This window comes from Pantherophis guttatus, chromosome 13 (genome assembly GCF_059756535.1).
Source record: "Pantherophis guttatus breed Tessera chromosome 13, ASM5975653v1, whole genome shotgun sequence".
NCBI lineage: Eukaryota > Metazoa > Chordata > Lepidosauria > Squamata > Colubridae > Pantherophis > Pantherophis guttatus.
The window spans coordinates 24,675,433-24,697,056 of record NC_142075.1 but is presented as its reverse complement, the minus strand read 5'-3'; the positions used below and the strand labels follow the sequence as shown (position 1 = coordinate 24,697,056).

The following is a 21,624-nucleotide window of genomic DNA, read 5'->3' as shown; positions in this document are numbered from 1 at the left end:
AGAAAAGAAAAACAACATCAACTGAATCTTTTTGTCCCTCCCAGTCTGCCGTCCGCGAGCACCGCCTCCTCCGCGCGGCCTTCCCCCATCCACCCAGAGACTCTCCCCGCGGTTGCTAGGATACAAAAAGAGGCGGAGCTTCCTCCTCCTCCGCGCTCCCCGTTGGCTCTGCCCTCGCGGTGGCTCCTCCCCTCCCCGTCGGAGGCGTGGCTTCGCCAGCCCGAGGCGCTCCTTCCCCTCCAGCGGCGCTCAGTCGCTCCGCCGCCTCGGCCGGAGGAGGCGGAGCGGGAAGGGGTGGGGCGCGCTCGCGGCCCTGCCCAGGTAGGTGGGGCCTCCAACCCCGCCCGGCGCTGCCGGGGAGAGCGAGCAGGGCCGGCCTGCCTGCCTGGGGACCCGCCGCCTCCGCCGCCGCCGTCATGTTCTCCCTCCGAGCCCCCAAGGCCACCTTCAAGTCCTACCTGTTGCCGCAGGTAAGCGCCGGGGGTCCGCCTCGCGCCCTACTGACCCGGGGCCGCCGCCTCCCAGTCCCTCCTTCCTTCCCTCCAGGCCCAGGGGGGGTCGACTCGCCTCCCGCCCGCCTCCCTTCGCCCTCCTCCGGGTCCGAGAGCCTCACCTGGCGGAGCCTTACCTGTGCGGGGACCGGAGGGAGGGGCTGGAAGGGACCCTCTCCTCCTCCCCCCCCGGAGCAGACCTCTGGCAGCCCACCGGGGGGAGGGTCCCCTTGCAGACGGGCCCCTCCATGCCCATCCCTGGGAGGAGGGGTCTTTAAAAGCCTCCCCCACCACTGCAGTTGCAAGAGGCGGCGGTGACTCACCTGCTCGCCCTGACGCCCCCCCCCACTCCTCCTCCTCCCGCCCTCGGGGGTCGGCTGCTCCCTGAGCCCCTGGAGACCCCTTTTACCTGCGCCCCGCATTAATTGCAAGCAGTCCCGCAATTGCAAGGACGGGGAAGACCCCCCACACACACACACACACCCGGGGGAGGGGGGGCTAAGCCCAGGGTGCCCCTCTCACTTAAGCCCCCTACCTGGTCCTGGATGGTGGGTGTGGGGTCTCTTTGGAAGGTGCCCCTTTATTTCCAGGCTTGGCCCTAAGGAGGCTTCGGCTGGACTGCTGCCAACCCAGAGGGAGATCTCCAGTTAAACATTTTGTGTGCATGCACACACACACACACACATAGAGAGAGAGAGAGAGAGAGAGAGAGAGAGAGAGAGAGAAAATGTGCCTGGGTTTTCTTTAGCAGGGCCGGTTCATTCCTGTTAGGAAAGCTGGTTTCTTCAGAGCCGCTTAGCCAGGAGAAAAGGCCCAGGTGGTATCTGAAAGTTAAAGTGGGGGGGGGATATTAGTCCATTCAGTTGATAAGATCGGAGGAATAAACACACCTTGGAGCCAACAGTTTGCCTTGGAGGGGTTTTGTGCCTTTGCAACATTAAAGGAGGGTTTTTTTGGGGGTTTTTGGGTTTTTTTGGTCATAGTCGCCTAATGCAGGGGTCACCAACCTTTCGGATCTCAGAGACCACTAACTTCATAATTGTAAATCCCGCGGACCACTAATATGAATTTTTAAAAAGATAAATACTATTTAGTGCAATATAAAAAATGCAAATAATTTTTCTGGGGGCCACCAAAATTTTCTCACGGACCACCAGTTGGTGACCACTGGCCTAATGAAATAAACACCCTGGAAAGCAAATTGGTATTTGGCCTTGTGGATTGGCAGCTCCTGTTTAAATTCTCCACTTCTTTAAATTCATGAGAGCGTCCACCCAGAGTTCGCCCGAGGTTCAAAATCCAACGGATACCCTCTTTGGAAAATGAAGATGCTCCTTGATTAGGGTTTTCATTTCCAGAAATGCACCATTTTCATTGACAGGCTCAAGGTGTGCAAATAACTAATTATTTGAACAAGCCAAGGAGTTATTTTTGGAAAAGGTACTTCAGAATGAAAGAAGGAGCCTTAAGGGTAAATAAAGCAGCAAAGCTTTATTGTGGGAGCCTCTGAACTCCAAAACATTTGGATGGAGTTGGCTGGTTTTAGAAGAAGTGGAGTTGCTGTCGCCACAAAGTTCACAGACACAAAGGAAAGTGGACACCAGGGTGGCTCAAACCGGCTGGGTCACTTTTATGAGTCACTTAATACTCCAGTGTTACGCTGCTTTCTGAACTCAGTTGTTGCTCTGTCCCCACAGTTGTTTCTTAACCCTCTTTAAGATGGCTGGACTTCAGCACCCAAAATTCTCAGCCAGCCTAGCACAGGTAGACCTCAACATACGACCGCAATTGGAACTAGATTTTCTAGAACTAGAATAACAGAGTTGGAAGGAACCTTGGAGGTCTTCTAGTCCAACCCCCTGCCCAGGCAGGAAACCCTACACCAACATCTTCTTAAAAACTTCCAGTGTTGGAGCACTCACAACTGTTCCACTGGTGAATTGTTTTAGCTGTCAGGAAATTTCTCCTTAGTTCTATGTTGCTTCTCGCCTTGATGAGTTTCCACCCATTGCTTCTTGTCCTGCCCTCAGGTGCTTTGGAGAATAGCTTGACTCCCTCTTCTTTGTGGCAGACCCTGGGATATTGGAAGACTTGCTATCATGCCTCCCCTGGTCCTTTTTTTCATTAAAAAATACCCAGTTCCTGCAACCGTTCTTCCTATGTTTTAGCCTCCAGTCCTCCAATCATCTTTGTTGCTCTTCTCTGCACTTTTTCTAAAGTCTTAACATTTTTTTTCTGTTGTTAAGGAGGAGATTAACTAAGTCGTACCCAATGTTAATGTCCTTTTTGGCCACGGTTGTTAAACAAATCACTGCAGTTCAGTAAATCAGGCCGTTAAATGAATCTCGCTCCCCCCCTCCCCCCAGACTTCTGTTGTGGGAAGGTGGCTGGGAAGGTTGCCGTTGGTGATTAGGTGACCCCGGGATGCTGCAAGCATCATAAATGCCAGTTGCCAAGTGCCCAAATTTTAAATCGCATTGCCTGGGGAGGCAGCAAAAGTTGTATGTGTGAGGACTGGTCCTTTTTTCAGTGCTGTCATAACTCCAAGCGGTCACTAAACGAATGACTGCAAGTCAAGGACTACCTGTGTATTTTATTTATGGTTGCACATTTGCCCTTCTCCTCCTGTTTTTCAGGCTGAAGACAAGATCATTCCGGAGCCTCGACTTAAGAAACTGGAGCCTGTCCTACTGCCAGGTAAAACATTCCAGACAGGTGTCAGAACAGGCTTTGCACCCGACAGGATTTTCTGAGCCTTTAAGAGATTGCAAGACTCCGGTTGTTCCTTAAGGGCCTGTTTTCTTTTTTTCCGGCATTTGTTGCTCCTTTTTCAAACCACAACGTTTCTGCTCTGTTTGTATGGCCAGCGTGAATGTTGTACCTTTTGGGCTCTTTGTTCTACCTATTGCAACAGCTCACCTGTCCAGGGCAGGTTTTTTCCTTCCTTCGAAGACCCTCTGGCTTTCATAAATAGTCCTTTTTAAACAATACATATTCGGGATTTATTCGCCAAAGTTGATCTCCTGCTTTTGAGCAGATGGCTTCTCCCACTTTCACGAAGCAAGGAAGGAAAGAGAGCTGTATTCATTTCTTTGCCAGTTGGCACTGGGTGCAGAATTAAATCGCCTGACAGACTTGTGACCTTTATTTCTGCAAATAACCGACGCGGATGGAGGAGGATTGTGCCTGCTTCGGCCTGACAGAGCAAAGTAGAGGGATTTTCTCTTCTCCAGCTGCTCAATTATCTCCTATAAAATCCCCCAAAGCTCATTGCAGAAGGAGAAGCTGCTTGCTACGAATCAGGAAGAAAATAAAGACAATCTACTAAATGTCTGCCAGTATTTATTGGCTGTTTTTGGATGCACAGATAGTTTGCATTAAACTTGCAAAGAGTTTAATGCAAGTTGAAAAGAGAGCATTGAGCATTGAAGATATTTTTCTTAATGTTTTCTTGCTCTGAATGGTTGGTTGGAATAAGAATTCTGTAGGCTAAGTCAGTGTTTCTCAACCTTGGCAGCTTGAAGATGGATGGACTTCAACTCCCAGAATTCCCCAGCTAACAAAGATGGGTGGATTTCAACTCCCAGAATTCCCTAGCCAGCATTGGGGAATTCTGGGAGTTGAAGTCCACCCATCTTAAAGTTGCCAAGGTTGAGAAACACTGGCTTAGCCTTCAGTTGTACAGAGTGACGCTTGCGTAGATTTGAATTTTGGAAGTGACTTTTGAGTTACTCGAGCAAAATTTGTAACTGAATAATCATGCTACCAGCAGAGAGGAGCTTCCCATGCTTGTACCTCTCTTTCATTGATGCTCAGTGACTTATTGGCATTTGATTTCTCTACCTGTGTCCTTGGACTTTCCTAGTACTGGCCAGAGGAAGAGAGGGAGCAGATGCTGGATTGTGACCTGCTAAAATCTCAAAGGAATCTTGTACAGACAGGAGCACCTTATCTTGAAAATCCTAAGCCGGCCGTAAATTTAAAAAGGATGATGTAATTTTTCAGAGAAACATTGCCTTTATGGGGAATGTGTTTGTGTAACAAGAGGAGAGCGGAAGGTAGTTGTGAGCTGGAGAATGATATTCCTACATTCAGTTGTCTGAAGGGGAGAAGAGGACCTTCTCATGCTGAATGATTGGGCAATGTAAAAGCAAAAAATACCCCTTTTGAGTTAACTCTTATCTTATGCTGGCCGTCTTGAAGGTCACAAGTGTGTGTTTCTTTCCTCCCTTTTTACAACCACGTCCTTCCTGGTTTTGCAGTGCTTTCTGGAGTTATTGAAATAAGTCCCAGCTTTTTCAAGGTTTCTGCAGCTAACTCTTTCCATAAGGTGGGCAAGAATATTTGGTGGGCATCTCCATGAGGTCACCACAGTAAATCTCCATTGGCAGGAGATTTTAACGTTAGGGTTTTAAGCACATTTTCCACACAAATACTATATAATCCTAGTGGACTGCCATGTGTCTAGGATCGTCAGCTAAAATTCGCAAGATGCCAAGATTCGCTTACGGTAGCCTTGCAATCAAGTAGAATTAGTTCATCTCATCAGTGTTTCCTTGCCTGATTTACCTGGCAGAGCTGGCATCAATCTTGCAAATCTGAAAGTTCAAACTTCCACCCTGGGACTTCAGTTCGCAGAATTCCTCAGCTAGCTAAGTTGCCAAGTTTGAAGACCCCTGACCTAGAATGTGAGGTCCATTGAGGACGTTCCTCTTCATTGCTTACTAAATGGACTTTCGCTGTGCTTTAGACATATCAGATATTTTTGTTGGAAACTTACCCATCAAAACATTGTTTTGTTTCGATGTAGAATTGTACAGCATTAACCTAAAATGCAGGAAGGGATCTGTGATCCTACCCTTCTGCTGTCCTAAGGAATGAGCAAATAAAGTTTTAACAGATTTAGTCGGCATTAACAAATGTGAAATCCTTAATTGGTACGTAATTGTCGTCGTTCTCCACTGTCAAGTAAAGGCTTTCTCGGTTGCTTCTATTGTCAAATGCTAAGCAGATATAAAGTTTATAATCCTGCAGCCCAAGGACGGCTTTACAGAAGCCAGATTCATTGGCTGGAATTTCCTTTTCCATCAGCTCTTTGTTATAACACAGTAGGGTCAAATCAACAAGTGCATTTATTCTTCTTCAACCTCAAGGAAAATGATAGCATTTCCTGACTATACAAAGCTCGGGGCAGATTCGTTCATTCCACCCAGAAAATGCAAATACGCTCATATTTATAGGTCATTTTCAGCATGCGAGCTTTTCTGCAGTGTGAATGGCGTAAATGAAGTTCAGAAGCATTGGGGTTCAGATTTCCACCAATTTACAGAACCGTAGAGAACTGGGACTTATTTGACTCGCCCAAGACCGACTCCGTTTACTGACCGCGAGCCCCACTTTGAATTTAAGGCTACCGGATCCCCCTTTTCATCTCCTCAGCTCTGCATTCCAGCCTTTTTATGTCAGATGCTAACTTGTTGATATTTCCTGTGTTAGACCTTTCTGGAATTTCCTGGTTGATGTTAGAGAAGCACAATGCTCAAGTCGGGTGTTAACTGAGGACAAATCCTGTGTTCGATCATTGTAACCGAGACTGGAAGCCTCTCTCATTGCAAAACTCCATCTCTCTGCCCAGCTAAATCGTTTCTTTTTCTTTCAAAAACGCAGCATCTAATAAATCCGAATGAATAAATAAACACGTTGATGTGTTATGAAATTCAGAGGCTGCCTGCCCTTCTTAATAATTTGCATCTGAGCCAAAGCTCTAATTTCCTAGTAAACCTTTGTTCTGGTATGTGTGGCTTTGATTTACATGCCTCTCCCGGGGACTTCAGGTGGCTCTTAATTCTGGTGTGGATTCTGCAGATATGACTATGTGTGTGCTGGGTGTTGTTGGGTTCTTGGAAAACAATTGCAGCTTTTTTTTTTTTTTGCCTCTGACATCTCTGTTTGAGTCATTTGCACATGATTATCATTCAGTGCTTGGAACAGCTTGTGCTTGCAAACGGAAGGAGAAGGGTGCCGGACTGTGGCTAAATTTAGAGTAGACATAATGTTCAAATACCTGCAAATGGAGACTTTCAGATGGAATTAAATTGTTCCTGAAGAGCCTTTTCTCACTTTTGGTCCTTATAAGCTTGAGATTGGGGAAATAGAAAAGTATTTAAAAATGAGCTATTCTTCTGGATTGGCATTTTACGAACGAGGAGTAAAGCTGAATTATTTCTAAGTGGGTTGGCAAGAAAGCATAGGCCACCTGCAGCTTCTCTTGAAGATGTGAAGTTCCATTAAACTCTGGGTCAGCAGCGAAAAAAAAATTATGCTATTCCAAAGTTCCTCCTTTGAAATGTGAGATGAGATTTTCATTGCTTAAAAGCTTTTAAACTTCCTATCTTTGAAAACATAATTGGTCCAACCGGGACAGTATGAGATAAATAATTTAAAATCAGTGCTTTAGACATTGGGATTCTTAGAAATAAGTTTTTAGTAGGGCAAGCCATGGCTTCAGATTCAGTTTCAAACGGTCACAAGGATCCAGATGTGGCGTCTTTCTGTAACCCTTTAAAGTAGCTTCATCTTTTCTTAGACTCCTAAGGAAGCAGTGGAGGAGAGCAAGACAAGCCAAGAAAAGATACAGCTGCTTTAAAGAGAAGCAAGGAGGTGCTGTGCTCTCATGCACCTCATGCTTCAAATCCATGCTTCAAATTTGATTTTCAATCAAATCCAAAGTTTGTACAACACTAGTTTTTAATCCGTTTTTGTCGAACAACATTCTGAAGTCACAAGTTCAGCTAATTTAATTCAGGGCTTCTTCACTTTGGCTCCATGGAGATTCTTTGGAGATCCATGGATGGGTTTCAGAGGGTCTGTGAACTTGGAAATGGGAGGATAAGGGAGGAACCCCTTTATTTTCACCATTTAATTTTCTACCATTTTTGCAAGGAACCCACAGATTTCCTCAAAGGTCCCCGTGGCACAAAGCCATTAAGAACCGCTGTTTTCGTTGAAGATTTCATCCAGGGATCCGACCAGCTTTCTTTTCTCTCTTCAGGCGAAATTGTGGTGAACGAAGTGAACTTTGTGAGAAAATGCATCGCAACGGATACAAGCCAATACGACCTCTGGGGAAAACTGGTCTGCAGCAACTTCAAGATATCCTTCATTACAGATGACACCCTCCCTCTTCAGGTCAGTTGGATGCCACGATCTGAGCAGGAGCGTGCAGAAACTATGGTTTAACTTGGCAAAATGTCTCAATCCTCCAGGCCACGGCTGTCCCAAAGGTGCTTTTTTTAAAATCAAAAGTCAACTGGATTGTCTTGCTTTCTTTCCTTGAAGACGTTTCGCTTCTCATCCAAGAAGCTTCTTCAGACAGAACTGAAGAACTGTGTAGAATCCTAGGGCTACCAGAGACCTCACAGGCTCTTCTGGTCCAGGGGTCTTTTAGTCCAGGGGTCTTCAGTCAGAACTGAAGAAGCTTCTTGGATGCAAAGCGAAATGTTTTCAAGGGGGAAAAAACCACACACACACACACACAAGTCCAGTTGCCTTTTGAAAAAGCACCTTTGGGTTTAACTTGGTAGCTGTGGCCATGTTGGGGGTTTGCCCCTTCTCTTTTGCAATACCCTGTGTGGAATCCCCACACGTGGCCAGGAGATTTCCTCTTGTGGACAAGTAGAGGAAACCCTCTTTGAACTCAGCTTTTCAGTCCTGCTGTGCAGTTCTCATTTTGCAATACAGCACAGGGAAATAACCCGATGAAAAATATCCAGAGTTTGTAAGTTCTGCTGCCTGGTATAGTTACCTCGTTTCCCTGAATTTGCTCTTTGGAAGTTTAACAAAGGCAGATAGTTATTTAGGTATTTTTGGGGGAGGGATGTGTGTGAGGGAAAAGGAAACAAGCACTTCTTTTAAAAAAAAAAAGAGAATCTTTAAAATATTTAAACCTCTGGGGCAGGGGGTTGGACTAGAAGACCTCCAAGGTCCCTTGTAGCCGTAGGATTCTGTATAGGTTGTTTTTTAGAAATACCTTATACCAGTGGTCCCCAACCCCCGGTCCACGGACCGGTGCCGGGCCGTGGAGTACCTGGCACCGGGCCGCCGGCCGCTGCAGCGCAAAGGCTCCTGGGCCGTGCGCAAAGGCTCCGCAAAGGCTCCTGGGCCGGCACCGGGCCGCCGGCCGCTGCAGCGCAAAGGATCCTGGGAAGAGAGCGGTCCGCGGTGATGAAAAGGTTGGGGTCCACTGCCTTATACAAACCTTTGCAATACGGATATGGACTCTGAAATTAAATGAGGACTTGTTAGTATAAATAAGAATGGAACCAAAGGAAGTGCTTTTGAATGACTTTGGAAAGAATCCCAGGGTCAGGTTGAGATTTTGAGATGGAAAATCTGGAATCCGACAGTATTTGGGCAGCTGCATGAAATGCCAGTCACATTAGTTGCGAGTCCAAGCAGCCAGGAATCAGGGATGGGCGATTTTACAAGAATCACAACTTTTTTCTTCAAATTTAAATCATAATATATGTGACTACCTGTGAATTACAGGTAGTCCTCGACTTACGATCACAATTGAACTGAAATTTTTCGTTGTCGAGCGAGAGACGGTGGTTAAGTGAATTTTGCCTCATTTTTCGACCTTTCTTGCCATTGTTAAGTGAATAACTGCAGTTGTTGAGTGAATCATGCTTCCCCCTTGACTTTGCTTGTCAGAAGGTCGCAAAAGGGGATCACGTGACAACCGTCATAAATACGAGTCTGTTGCCAACTGGCTGATTTTTGATCACGTGAACACAGGGAGGCTGCAATGGTCATAAATGTGAAAAACAGTCATAAGTCACTTTTTTCAGTGCTGTTGTAACTTAGGTCACTCAATGAACTGTTGTAAATCAAGGATTACCTGTATATAAACTACAATATTTTATTTTCATTTATTAGGGTTTTTTTATATATATAATGCCCACCTTCCCTACAAGGCTAGCTTGGCCATCTAAGAGCGTTTCCTCTCCCCACCCCTTTAAAAAAAAATCCAAAACCAAGCTAATTTTGTCCTTTGTTCAGCAAGACACAACTAAAATTAACGAATTTCATGCGTTTATCCTGATGGCCTCTCTCCTATTTCAGAAGTTCCAGTACAAAAATCTTCTCCTCGGAGAACACGATGTGGCCTTGACGTGTGTAGAGCAAATCGTCACAGGTAAAGAACAAATGAGTTACTAAAACTCTCTGCTAATTAGGAACCGAGTGCAGAAATGGATAAATTGCAGAAACAAAAATCCATATTAACAGCCTGTATATAAGGCATGAGCTTTGTATGCTTTTGTTTTAAACAAAAGTTAGAATCTCTTGCGCCTCTTCCCTCCTTTCTCACAGTGAACGATAACAAGAGGAAGCAGAAAGTCCTAGGCCCCAACCAAAAGCTGAAGTTTAATCCAACGGAATTAATTATTTACTGCAAAGACTTTCGGATTGTCCGTTTTCGTTTTGATGAAGCCGGACCGGAAAGTGCTAAAAAGGTATCGGGTCTCGAATATCTAGAGTCGAAATCGTGGGCTGAGGGAAGTGTTGGAACGAAGGAAATGGTTTTGCAAACTATTAATGGCGGGAAGAAGAATCCACTCATCAAATAATAGAAATTTAATCAATAAATAATTGAGATCTGCCATAAGGATTGACCCTCCTCTCATCCCCAGTTCCTCAAAAAAGCAGTTGTGAAAATTCATTAAGTAGCTTCTTGCTGGTTGGTGTCAAGAATTTTCCTGGCAAATGGTTCAAGTCTTCTGCACGTATATAAAACCTCCCAGATGAATCTTTGAGCTTAGGTTAAAAAAAAAAAAAAAAAAGGGGGGGGGGGGGGGGCTAGGAACAAGAAAACCATTGAATGTGGCATGTGCCACTAGTTGGCACCTTGGTTTAAATTTCTCATACAGCTGTGTGTTTAAGCAAGGATGGTTTTTTTTTTTTTTTCTTCTTCTCCAGCTGGTGGAAACTGTAAATATCTTAACATCCTGAAGCAGACATGGACTGAGTTAATCTTATTTAATGGTCTAAAATAGATTCCCCCCCCCCCCCTCACAAAATGGAAGCATAGAATACAAAGAGACTTTTCAGTGTGTTCCTCACCTCGGTGGTTCCAAATGTTGACCCTGGCCAACATTACTAGAGTTTAAACTCACAACACGTACAGTGCAAATAATTCGGGTTGTGTTGCTTCTGGTGCTTTTGCACCAATCACGTACCTGTGAACTTGTGCGCACACACCAACAGGGGAATGGAAGACTACACGTGTCAAGGAGTGAGAAATTATTATTTCTCACATGGTGGATGATTAGCTTAGAAATCTGGGCGAAAGCCAAGTGCCACATGTCCTTAGCTAGCTGGTATATTTTGGATGGCTTCCCATGTCAAGATTAGTTAGATATCCTCATGGGTTGACTAGCTTGTTAGTTCTTTGGCAGAGAGAGTAGTCCTGGCAGTTCCCATATTTCCTTATGATTTAATCAATGCAGGAAACGCATATTTTTTTCATCTGAGGGAACATATAAAGAGTAGGCTTTGACCCTTCTCTAATCCTCCAAGACATCTCAGCAGCTTTTGGCTCGGTCATTTTTCCCAGCATGAGGCTGGTTTTTTGAGCCGTCAGAATAAGATCAACATGGCTGTGATCCTTCTTAAGAACCATCTGCCTGAGGAGCAACCCGAAAGCAGCTTTGGCGATCAGCTGCAGGGTATTTTTAGCTAGAAGACTAGGTCCATGCCAGAGACATCTTCTCAGCTTTCCATATCACGTCTATGTTTCAGCTTCCTCCAGTTCTCTTGAGTCCTGGGGTGTTGCTGATGCTACTCAGGTTCCAGGCTTTGTAAACTTGGTTGAAAACAGGACGTGGTTGGTTTGATTTGGGCTTAATGCCTCAACATGACCGCATTATTGATTTATCCAATAAACCAGGCTTAATGAAATATCAAATCTAGGCCTGATTCTATTCTTCCAGAAAGAGGCAGATGATTGCATGAGAACCCTTCCAGAAGAGAGATGAAAACAGAGGAGGTTGTCTACAAAGAGAGTCCAGCTGAGTGGTGTGGGACACAGAAAGCACATTTTTTTCCTTTGGATCTCCTGTAGGAATGATCCAAAAAAAGGAACACCCCCCCACCCCCCACCCTGATTTTCAGCTTGTTTCATCTGGGCTGCTGAATTCTCAGAAAATAGGAACTGAAAGCTGAAGCGGTCACTTTCAGCCCAAGATTTTTTTTCCAAGCTTCCCTTTTTGCACCCTAAGCGCTTTAGAAAACTAAGAACATGATTAATCCGTGAAATATTTTCTCCCGGTAGACAGAAAAAATGTTGACCTTTTTCCTTTTCCGCGACACACAATGGAAGCCATTGGCAGCCTTGGCCACTAATAAGAAGTGGCATCCATTAAAGTCCATGACAAAGGCGTTACTGTGCACAGTTGCTCTTGTGAGCATCAACAGCTAACAAGTTAGCCCTTCTTTTTTTTTTGCAGGGTGTGGGGAAGGAAATCAAAGTTGCAGGCATTCCTAGAGGCAACCCATTTCTGCTGACTTTGGTGCTTGTTTTTCTGCCCCTCCTTCGTCATTTCTGGCCGTGAAAATAATGTGTAAGGGATTCTGGCTTGTTCTCGTCTGAAGATCGTTTCTCTTTTTCTTTCTCCACCTTCAGGTGTGTCTTGCAATAGCACACTATTCACAACCAGCAGACCTCCAGCTGCTCTTTGCATTCGAATATGTGGGCAAGAAATATCACAATCCAGGTAAACTGGAGACTTATTAGGTGACTCAACCACTTTCTGCCCAGATCTTGGCTATTCTTGCTGAGTTGGGTGGCAACCATCTCCACTTAGTGGCCAACCTTATCAGCTAGTTCAATTTTCTAGAAATGTCTTTGGGGTGGATGCAAGTTTTATTACTTCTAGAACTTCTTCACTGAAGACCTTCAGAAAAATCTCTGGAGCTTGGGAATGTTGTGATTTGGATGTCACCCCATTAGTTTTATTCTGTATTAGATGCAGTTATTATAGAACAAGTGGGGGAAACAGGTCCATCCCAACTTTTAACGTCAGCCATGCTGATTCTGCCATGAAGTTATGGAAGACGTTTTGTCCTATCAAAAACCTTTGAGTGCAGATGGACAAACTGACCTGCAAAACCACAAAAAGGTCACAGCCCCAGACCAGGAGAAACCTGGCAACAGTTAAAACAATTGAGGAAAGTTAGCCTGGTGATCACTGCAGTTAAAAAAAAACCCTCACTGTGGTTTACAGTATTTCAGTTCTTCATCTCCTCTGTTAAAAATCACCACGTTGAATATTGATCGCTCTCGGTTTTTCTTCTAAAACCGCGTGCCTCTGTACGTTTCCACTTTGAAATGAAAATACTCTCCTGGCTTTGTTTCTTCCAGCAAAAAAGGTGAATGGAATAGACCCTGGAGGAGGAGGAGGAGGAGGGGGTTATGGCGTTCATCACCAGACTCCCTTGTTTGAAACATTCTCAGACTGGGATAGAGAGATCAAGAGGACGGGAGCATCCGAATGGCGTGTCTGTTCAGTCAATGAAGGCTACATGATCTCCACCAGGTAAATCTGGATAAGAAAGTGGCAGGATCTGTGGGAAATGTAGGAGACCCCCTGTTCTTCCCAGGAGCTCTTCCTTTCCGAGATGACAACTGATGTCTCTTCAGAAGGAGAAAGTGTGTTGGGATGGCTAAGACGTCTTGTAAGGCTCCTTATTTTTAAGAACTTGGGTTGGAATTCAAGTGACCACACTTTCAAAGATGAGTGGTTTCCCATCCCCTGTTTTCTTTCTGAAGTCTTCCAGAATATTTTGTGGTGCCCTCGTCTCTGGCGGATCAAGATCTGAAGCTGTATTCTTACTCTTTCACCGGGCGACGGATGCCAGTAAGTGTGAAGATGAAGCGATGGCCCTTTCCTTCCTTTTTTTTCCCCTCATGTTTTATTTTTTTGTTGTTGTTGTTTTTGTTTGTTTGTATTTTTGCTTTAATTTATATGCCCTCCCCTTCTCCGGAGACTCAGGGCGGCTTACAATGCGTTAAGCAATAGCCTTCATACTTTTGTATATTTATACAAAGTCAGCTTATTGCCCCCACAATCTGGGTCCTCATTTTACCTACCTTTGAAAGGATGGAAGGCTGAGTCAACCTTGAGCCTTGGCGAGATTCGAACTTGCAGTAATTGCAAGCAGCAGATGTTAATAACAGTGCTTTACTCCACTGTACTACAGGCTTTTGCCTGTAGTAGTGTTTTATTTATGTAACACTCAAATTTTCATCAGTCTGTATTCTGGGTACAATTATGTTTAGATAGTCATATTTATACCTCTTCATTATATTTACTCATCACCATCATATTAATAATATAATAAGATTATAATATAATAACCTTAATTCTTAACATTTAACATCATCTTCTACGACTCTCCTCTGTACCATTTCCTCCCTTTGTATCTCTTCCTTTCTTAAGTGTCAAAAGAGGCAGAAGGGAGGGTGGTGTATTATCAGACTGAAAGAAATGGAGGCAGGTCTGATGAGTTTGTTGTCTTTTTGGCAAGGGGGCCCAGTGCCGCCAACCCCCTCGCCACATAATGCATGTTGGGATCCAAAAGAATCAGAGGTTTGGTAGCACCTCTTTAAACAAATTTTATTAAAAGGCATAAGCTTCTTAAATCCGTGAGTTGGAAAGGATGCAGTCAGGTTCTTAATATTTTGACACCATAGATCAGTGTTCCTCAGTCTTGGCAGCTTGAAGATGGGTGGACTTCAACTCCCAGAATTATGGGAGTTGACATCCATCCATCTTCAAGCAACCAAAGTTGAGAAACACATCCCTAGGTTAATCCTTCTCCTACTCTGAGGCCAACTAGGAAGACATGGAACATAATATAGCTGTGTTGGGATGGATGGATGGATGGATGGATGGATGGATGGATGGATGGATGGATGGATAGCAGTAGCAAAGAGGGTCAAGAGACCCCCAAAAACTAATCCAGGCCCCTACTCTTTGCCCTGTTATTAAGCCCCTTAAAAACCCACTTTCAGTAGCTCTCAAGCACTTTTTGAATCTTCTGCCTGCTGCAACCGGTTCTTAAGATGCTGTTGACTTTCTGGGGGCGTATTGTGATGTATGGAACTTACCACCTCTGCCTTGTTTCCTAGACGTGGTGTTGGAACCATTCCAACGGGAATGCTCTGGTGAGAATGGCCCACATCAAGGACAGCCTGCAGCAACGAAAAATAGACCAACGGTAGGGATTGCAGTGGCCGGCTTTCATTTATCTTGTTTTCAATCTAACTTTCTGCCCAAGCTAAGAAAGCAGAGAGACAAAATAAAAGCGAGGTCAACCATTGACCGGGATGGTTTAAGATCTCCTGCCTTGAGCAAGGACTTCCAACGTCCCTTCCAGCCCTATGATCTTGTGTTCCTTTGGCTTTCTGCTCAACGGGCTCCTCTTAAAGCCACCATCTCCCTCCAGATAACCAAAAATTGGTGAAAATTGCAGATATGTGGCTGGCTGGCTGGCTGGATTGTAAGCGTCAGATTGAGGAGAACTGGTTTATTAAGTTTCAAGGGATGTCCTCATAAATCATTTGACCCTGTTCACATTGTCAAGTCTTCACAGAAAGGCCAGATAGTTGACTCAGAGTTCTGAAGTATGGGGAGATGGGGCCACTTCTCTTATCCCCTCACAGCTGTGGCCAACTGGTGCTTCCTAGCAGGGTATTTTTTTGAGCCTGTGGTTGGGTGTGCCCTTGCCCACAGGATGCAGCTTGGGGAGGGACGGGAAGCTTGCAGCTGTACTGCGGGCTGAGAAGGGGTTTGGGGGCCAGCTGTGGGGTGAAGCCGTCATGAGACACTTCTAAAAATGTCCTCAGTACAATTTCTCTTCTTTTTCTTGTAGGATTTGCAATGCTGTCACCAGAAGTCATCCGCAGAGGAGCGACGTTTACAAATCTGACTTGGATAAATGCCTGCCAAATATTCAAGAAATCCAGACGGCTTTCCTCAAACTGAAGCAGTTATGTGTGAATGGTAATGCCCTCCGAACCCGAGTTGGTCCTTGCGTTGCCAAAGAGGCAGACAATTTGAGACAAGCAGATCCCACGTAAAACACATTAAACCTCTCAAAGACAAGTCCAAAAAGGATGATTGAAATAACACGGAGCAGCATCCGGTAGCAACCACTCTCTAATCATATTAAGTCGTGAGATAAGAAGAAGAAACGGCTTCTTCTGTGTTTCTAAATATATACCCCCGATTATTTTTAATTCTGAAGACCCAGAAGAGAATATAACCACTGGAGGATTGCAGTATCATTTCCACTTTCCTTCATGTCATCTGGGAGATGGACATCCAGATTTGGGTCCCATCTCGGCCTAAAGCTTTTAATATCTATCTACAGCATTATTTTGGGGGCAAAAAATTAATCTGGTTAATATTTACCATATTTTTTGGTAGGGCCACCCAGAGGCTTAGTTGAAAGTTCTGGAGGAATTTGTATACATGCCTTCAAGGAACATGTCCATCTCTCCTCCCGATTCATGGTTAAGCAACATGGAACTTCTTGTGCTTGGACTGTTTTTCAAAGAGAGTCCCATCACCCTGTAAGTGCTGGTATTTGAAAATAGCTTATCTCTTTGTCTCAGAGCCTTTTGAAGAAACTGAGGAGAAGTGGCTGTCCGTGCTGGATAATTCACGTTGGCTGGAGTACGTGAGGTAGGTAAAGAGGTCGGAATCTTCTCTCCAGGAAATCTGGAGGGCCACTTCCCATAAAAACAATGTCAATTAAAGAGTTAAAAGTCATTTGACTTGCAAACGATCCACAGAAAGAATCTTACCTACACCAGTTGTAGAAGACCCTAATTCTGAAAACCCGACTCTCTTTCTGGGGAAATCACATAGCCAGGCATTAAAGCTAACATTTCTGGGAATTTGGCATGATAATTAACCTGTACGTTCATCTAAAGTAATCTAGATTTTTGGGATCTCTTGATCTAGAATCTTCCTGAAGCTTTCTGCAGAACTGGTCTACATGCTGGACAGCAAACATGTTTCAGTAATTTTGCAAGGTAAGCTAGTCTGTTTTGCAAAATTGTGTTTTGCAACATCTTTATATGGCCTTAAGCATTTATAACAAAAATAATTACTGAAGGGAGTGTTGACATCATAATCTGAATTAATTCTTCCAGTTCTTTCACATAGACTTAACTTTACTCCATGCCATAAACAGAACTCTGTTCTTCTCTCATCCAGCATTCGTCTAGTATAGAGACACGTTAAACCAGATTAATTGCATACGGTTGATGTTTGGATGTTGTGTAGGCATTTGAAGCTGGTTTCTATCAATGTCTCTGAAACTTACTCTGCAATGGATAGCAATAGCCCTTATGACTTAGATACCGCTTCACAGTGCTTTCCAGCCCTCTCCAATCGGTTTACAGAGTCAGCCTTTTGCCCCCAACAATCTGGGTCCTCATTTTACCGAAGTTGGAAGGATGGAAGGCTGAGTCAACCTTGAGCCTGGTGAGATTCGATCTGCCAAACTGCTGGCAGCCAGTGATCAGCAGAAGTACCCTGCTGTACTTCACTCTTAACCACTGCGCCACTGTGGCTCATTTATGTTTCTAGATGGTCACCTGTTCAGCAGAGGCTCTGGTTAAGTTATACAACACCAGAAAGCAGTTGTTTTTTTTTAAAAAAAAATTGATTTATATGCCGCCCTTCTCCGAAGACTCAGGGCGGCTTACAATGTGCTCAGCAATAGCTTTTGTGTTAAAAACACATCCTTCCTTCCACAGAGGAAGAAGGGCGAGACCTGAGCTGCTGTGTGGCATCTCTTATCCAAGTGATGTTGGATCCCCATTTTCGGACCATCGCCGGATTTCAGAGCCTGATTCAGAAGGAGTGGGTCATGGCAGGACACCCGTTTCTGGACAGGTGCAATCACTTGAAGAAATCTGACAAAGAGGTAATAGGATGAAAAAAGCCCCAACTTGAAGAAATATCTAGGGGTAGTTAGCTAGGCGTTTCTCCACCCAGGAAAGGTAATTCTGTGATTAGTTCAAGAGGGAAGAACGGGCAAGGGACACAGAGGAACAGGGGACAAATCCAGTGTGCATCGACCATCCTGATCACAGCTTGAGCCCTTGTGAGTCCAGGCAAATGCCTGGTGGATCAATGCAAAAATACAATACTTGGACCAGGACTTTTAATGGTGGAATTTAGCTAATCTTTCTTGATCTTTCCACTAAAAAATATATGGAGTGCCAAACCTACTTCATACTTGGATGGAAACCAGTAAGAAATCCCACAGCTGTTGGGGACACTAGGAGGTATGAGAGGACATTATTAAAAAGGCCACGGGAAGCCAACTCATGGTTGACACTATAAAGTCATTAGAGTCGAATTCAACTTGAAAAAGCTTCATTTGTTTTGCAATCAATGTAGGCTTCTCCAGAGATTTTATTTATCTAATCGGTTGTCTCCTCCTCCCTCTAGTCTCCTTTGTTCCTGATGTTCCTTGACTGTGTCTGGCAGCTGCTTGAGCAGTACCCATCGGCCTTTGAATTTTCCGAAGCCTACTTGACCATACTGTACGACAGCACACGGATCTCCCTGTTTGGTACTTTCCTCTTCAATTCTCCACATCAGAGAGTAAAGCAAAGCACGGTGGGTGCAACAGACGACCGACCAAGTTAAGAAGGGGGACACTTGAGGGTCAAAACATTGGGGCAATATTGAAATGTGTGAAAAGCTTGACCTTACCTGGAGTCATATCTGAATATCTGTCATGGTAGTGCAGGTGTGATGGTTGTTTCTGAGCAGGCGTGTTGTATTTCCGTAGAGCTTTTTCATTGTGTAGTTTACACTTTCAAGGAAAGTGTAGTGTGTAAAGCACAGAACCTTTTTTAACAAAAAGGTTTTATTTTTATTTTTCATCAACATACTTAAATATACAGTTTCTTATCCATCATTAATCATTATTCATTCATCTTATCCTTTTTCTTAACGTTTGTTAATTGTTTGGGACTGCTCTTTTACCATTTCCTCCTTTATTTTACCACAACTTTTCCTCTTCCTCTTCCCTTCTCTTCCTTCTTCTACCTCTTTATACTTCCCTCATTCCTCCTCTCCTTCCCTTTTCTACTTCCTCTCCTCTTTCTCCACTCCTCTCTTCTTCTTCTTCCCTTTCTAGCCCTCTCTCCTACTCTTCTTTCCCCTTCCTTTCCTTTTCCCTCTCCTCTTTCCTTCTCTCTCCTTACCTCCCTATTCTCCTCCTTCCCTCTCTCTACTACTATCTTCTTTTCCACTCCCTTGTTGTTTCCATTTTCAAGTCAATCTAAGATGGTATTCGAGCAGCCCCGATTTTCTATTTACATACATTTTCATTTCAAATTCTTTTTATCTTTATAATTACATCTCTTCTATCATTCCTGTACATCATTCATCAATCCGTGTATCATCTGGGTACAACATTTTTGAGGCACAGAACCTTTTGTGCTGTGGAATTGTGATGTTGCTGGACTTTGGTTTTAAACCTTTATCGGTCTTAGAGTGGACTTAAGTCTCAACTCAAGGAAGGGGGTCTTGGTTGCTTCTTTTGACATCTTTTCATTTGGTTGCTCCCAGGAATTTGCCATCAGCAAAAATATTCAGCTGGGTGACGAGAAAGGCCTGAAATTTCCCTCTGTTTGGGATTGGTCACTTCAGCTCACACCGCGGGATCGCCTGCTCTTTCACAACCCCCTGTACATTGGGAAGAGCACACCCTGTGTGTGCAACGGGACTGTGAAAACCTTTAAACGATCAAAGGTAAGAACGGGGTGAAGTGATCGACTTATAGGACACCAATTTAGGCAAGTCTCTGTGAATTAGGGAGGTGTCTATTTGAGCCTCTTCATAATATTATCTGCCTGTTGCAGACTTTAGATGTGTTTCTCCCATCAATGCTTGTATATCTCTTCCTTATTCTCTCTATGGAATTCAACTCTCAGAATTCCCCATGCTGGCTGGGGAATTCTGGGAGTTGAAGTCCACATGTCTCAAAGTTGCCAAGGTTAAGAATCACTGCTGTCCATAGTCTGCCTCTCCTTACAATGGATGAATCTGGCCTTTCCTGCCAGATCTTTCACGGTCATATGGGATCCCCAATATGTTATTGGAGGTCTTACTTTAGGGTCCTGCAGTGGACATGCAAATTCTGGACTAGATCGCCACGAGCCATACCTGCAATTTCCTTAATTGCATTTCTTGATTCAATTAACATGAACGCATCATAAACCGGTGCAGTGAACCATGGAAAACTCAACCCATTTTATTCCCCCTTTTGCTCCCCAGAAGAACTACAGCTCAACCCTCAGAGGCTTCCCATCCTCCCTCAAGAATGGCATCATCAACGAACAAGACTTCTTCCCCAGAAGGAACTCCCTGATCCTCAAACTAAAACCCGACTTCCTTCATCACATGGACAACACTACCAATGGCATGGAACAGTATTTCCGAGACTGGTTCTCCAAGCCAGCGGACCTTCACGGTGTGATCCTACCCCGCCTCTCCGGGACACAGATCAAACTCTGGAAACTCTGCTACTTCCGTTGGATCCCCGAGGCCCAGATCAAGCACGGGGGTTTCATCACAGCCTTTCACAAAATCTCTCTGTTGGCCGACGAGGTGGAGTCCTTGAACCGGAGCTTGAGGCAACACAACGGCAGCCCCCCGGTGTTGGCCAACGCATCCGAGCAGGACCAGAGTCGCCTGTATTTCCGAGCCCACGGGCTCAATGACGGTCCCACCACGCCCGACTTTCTCTCTTCCGCTTTTCCATTCTCCCCCGTGGGCAACCTTTGTCGGCGCAGCATCCTGGGCACGCCCCTGAGCAAATTCTTGAGCGGTGCCAAAATCTGGTTGTCCACAGAGACACTTGCCAACGAAGACTAACCCTGGGAGCGAACGAAGAAGAAGAAGAAGAAATGTTGGTCTTAATCCGACACCGCTAGCCAGAAGCTGTCCTGACTTTATAGACCACGTTGATGTTTTTGCACAAAAGTATTTAAAGGCAAAATCCTCATGTTTTCATAATGCACAGAATATTATTATTATTTTTGTTTCATTTTGTCTTAACGTTGCAGCCGATCCGTTGATCGTCTTGTCTTAGTTTCACCCGGGATTCTTCCTGCTGTCTTGGTTGATAGGGAAGTTGATTTACCCTCCCTGATAACACCCACCCATCAAAAGTTGGGCATGGTGTTTTGTTTCTGTTTGGGAGGTTTCCTCTTTTGGAGTTGCCGGCGGAAGCCTACAGCTTGACAAGAGGGATGAAGGAAGAGAAACAGCAAAGAAAATTGAAAAAAGAGAGAGAGATTTTCAGAGTGACAAACCAGTGCAAAATACTAGAGCAGTGTTTTTCAACCTTGGAAGCTTGAAGATGGATGGACTTCAACTCCCAGAATCCCCCAGCCAGCGCTGCTGGCTGGGGTATTCTGGGGGTTGAAGTCCACCCATCTTCAAGCTACCAAGGTTGAGAAACACTGTACTAAAGCAATGTCGTCCCGTCCACACACACACACACACACACGGTGATAGAACAATCCCATGATGATCTCAACATTCACTTTGCTATGAATTTCAGCCAGAACTTTTACCCTTCCATTGAAGAAAATTAAATTTAAGTTTACCCCTCCCTTTCGGTCATCACGGTTACGTTTGGCCCAGCTCTCTATTTATTTATTTAGGCTTTGAGGTTGCCTTGTAGTTTACAAAAATCTGCCTCCCGAATTGCGTACGCTGCCAATGAGTTGTTGCTGGTGGGACGGTTGGTGTCTCTTGGCTGATTAAAATTAGGAAACGACGACAAGAACAAAAAACCTAGCTGGAGAAATCTTACGGCTTTAACCTGGTTAATGGGTAAAGAGAAACAACTCCCCATATTGGCTCCAGACATCGTGGTTTGAGACCGTTCTATCAGCATGTATGCAAAAAACAATTTTTTTAAAACACTAGCCTTAAAAGTGCCTTTTCTTGCATTGACATTAGTATTTGTCCGGAACTCAGTTACATTCATTTGATAAGCTGACATTCTGCCTCTTGATGATGTAGCCTGT

General features: G+C 44.6%; 1 protein-coding gene across 1 annotated transcript; it reads left to right on the top strand.

The window, feature by feature from the left end:
• Positions 1 to 147: 147 nt before the first annotated feature.
• Positions 148 to 20,608, top strand: MTMR10 (myotubularin related protein 10). The gene is made up of 16 exons (XM_034409411.3): positions 148 to 470; positions 3,128 to 3,188; positions 7,543 to 7,679; positions 9,615 to 9,687; positions 9,864 to 10,006; positions 12,175 to 12,265; positions 12,913 to 13,087; positions 13,321 to 13,408; positions 14,683 to 14,771; positions 15,426 to 15,556; positions 16,171 to 16,240; positions 16,523 to 16,593; positions 17,323 to 17,492; positions 18,023 to 18,193; positions 19,154 to 19,336; positions 19,862 to 20,608. Exons 1-16 carry the CDS (start codon positions 417 to 419, stop codon positions 20,459 to 20,461), a joined length of 2,307 nt encoding a protein of 768 aa, XP_034265302.2. The 5' UTR covers positions 148 to 416; the 3' UTR covers positions 20,462 to 20,608.
• The last annotated feature ends 1,016 nt before the right edge of the window (positions 20,609 to 21,624 follow it).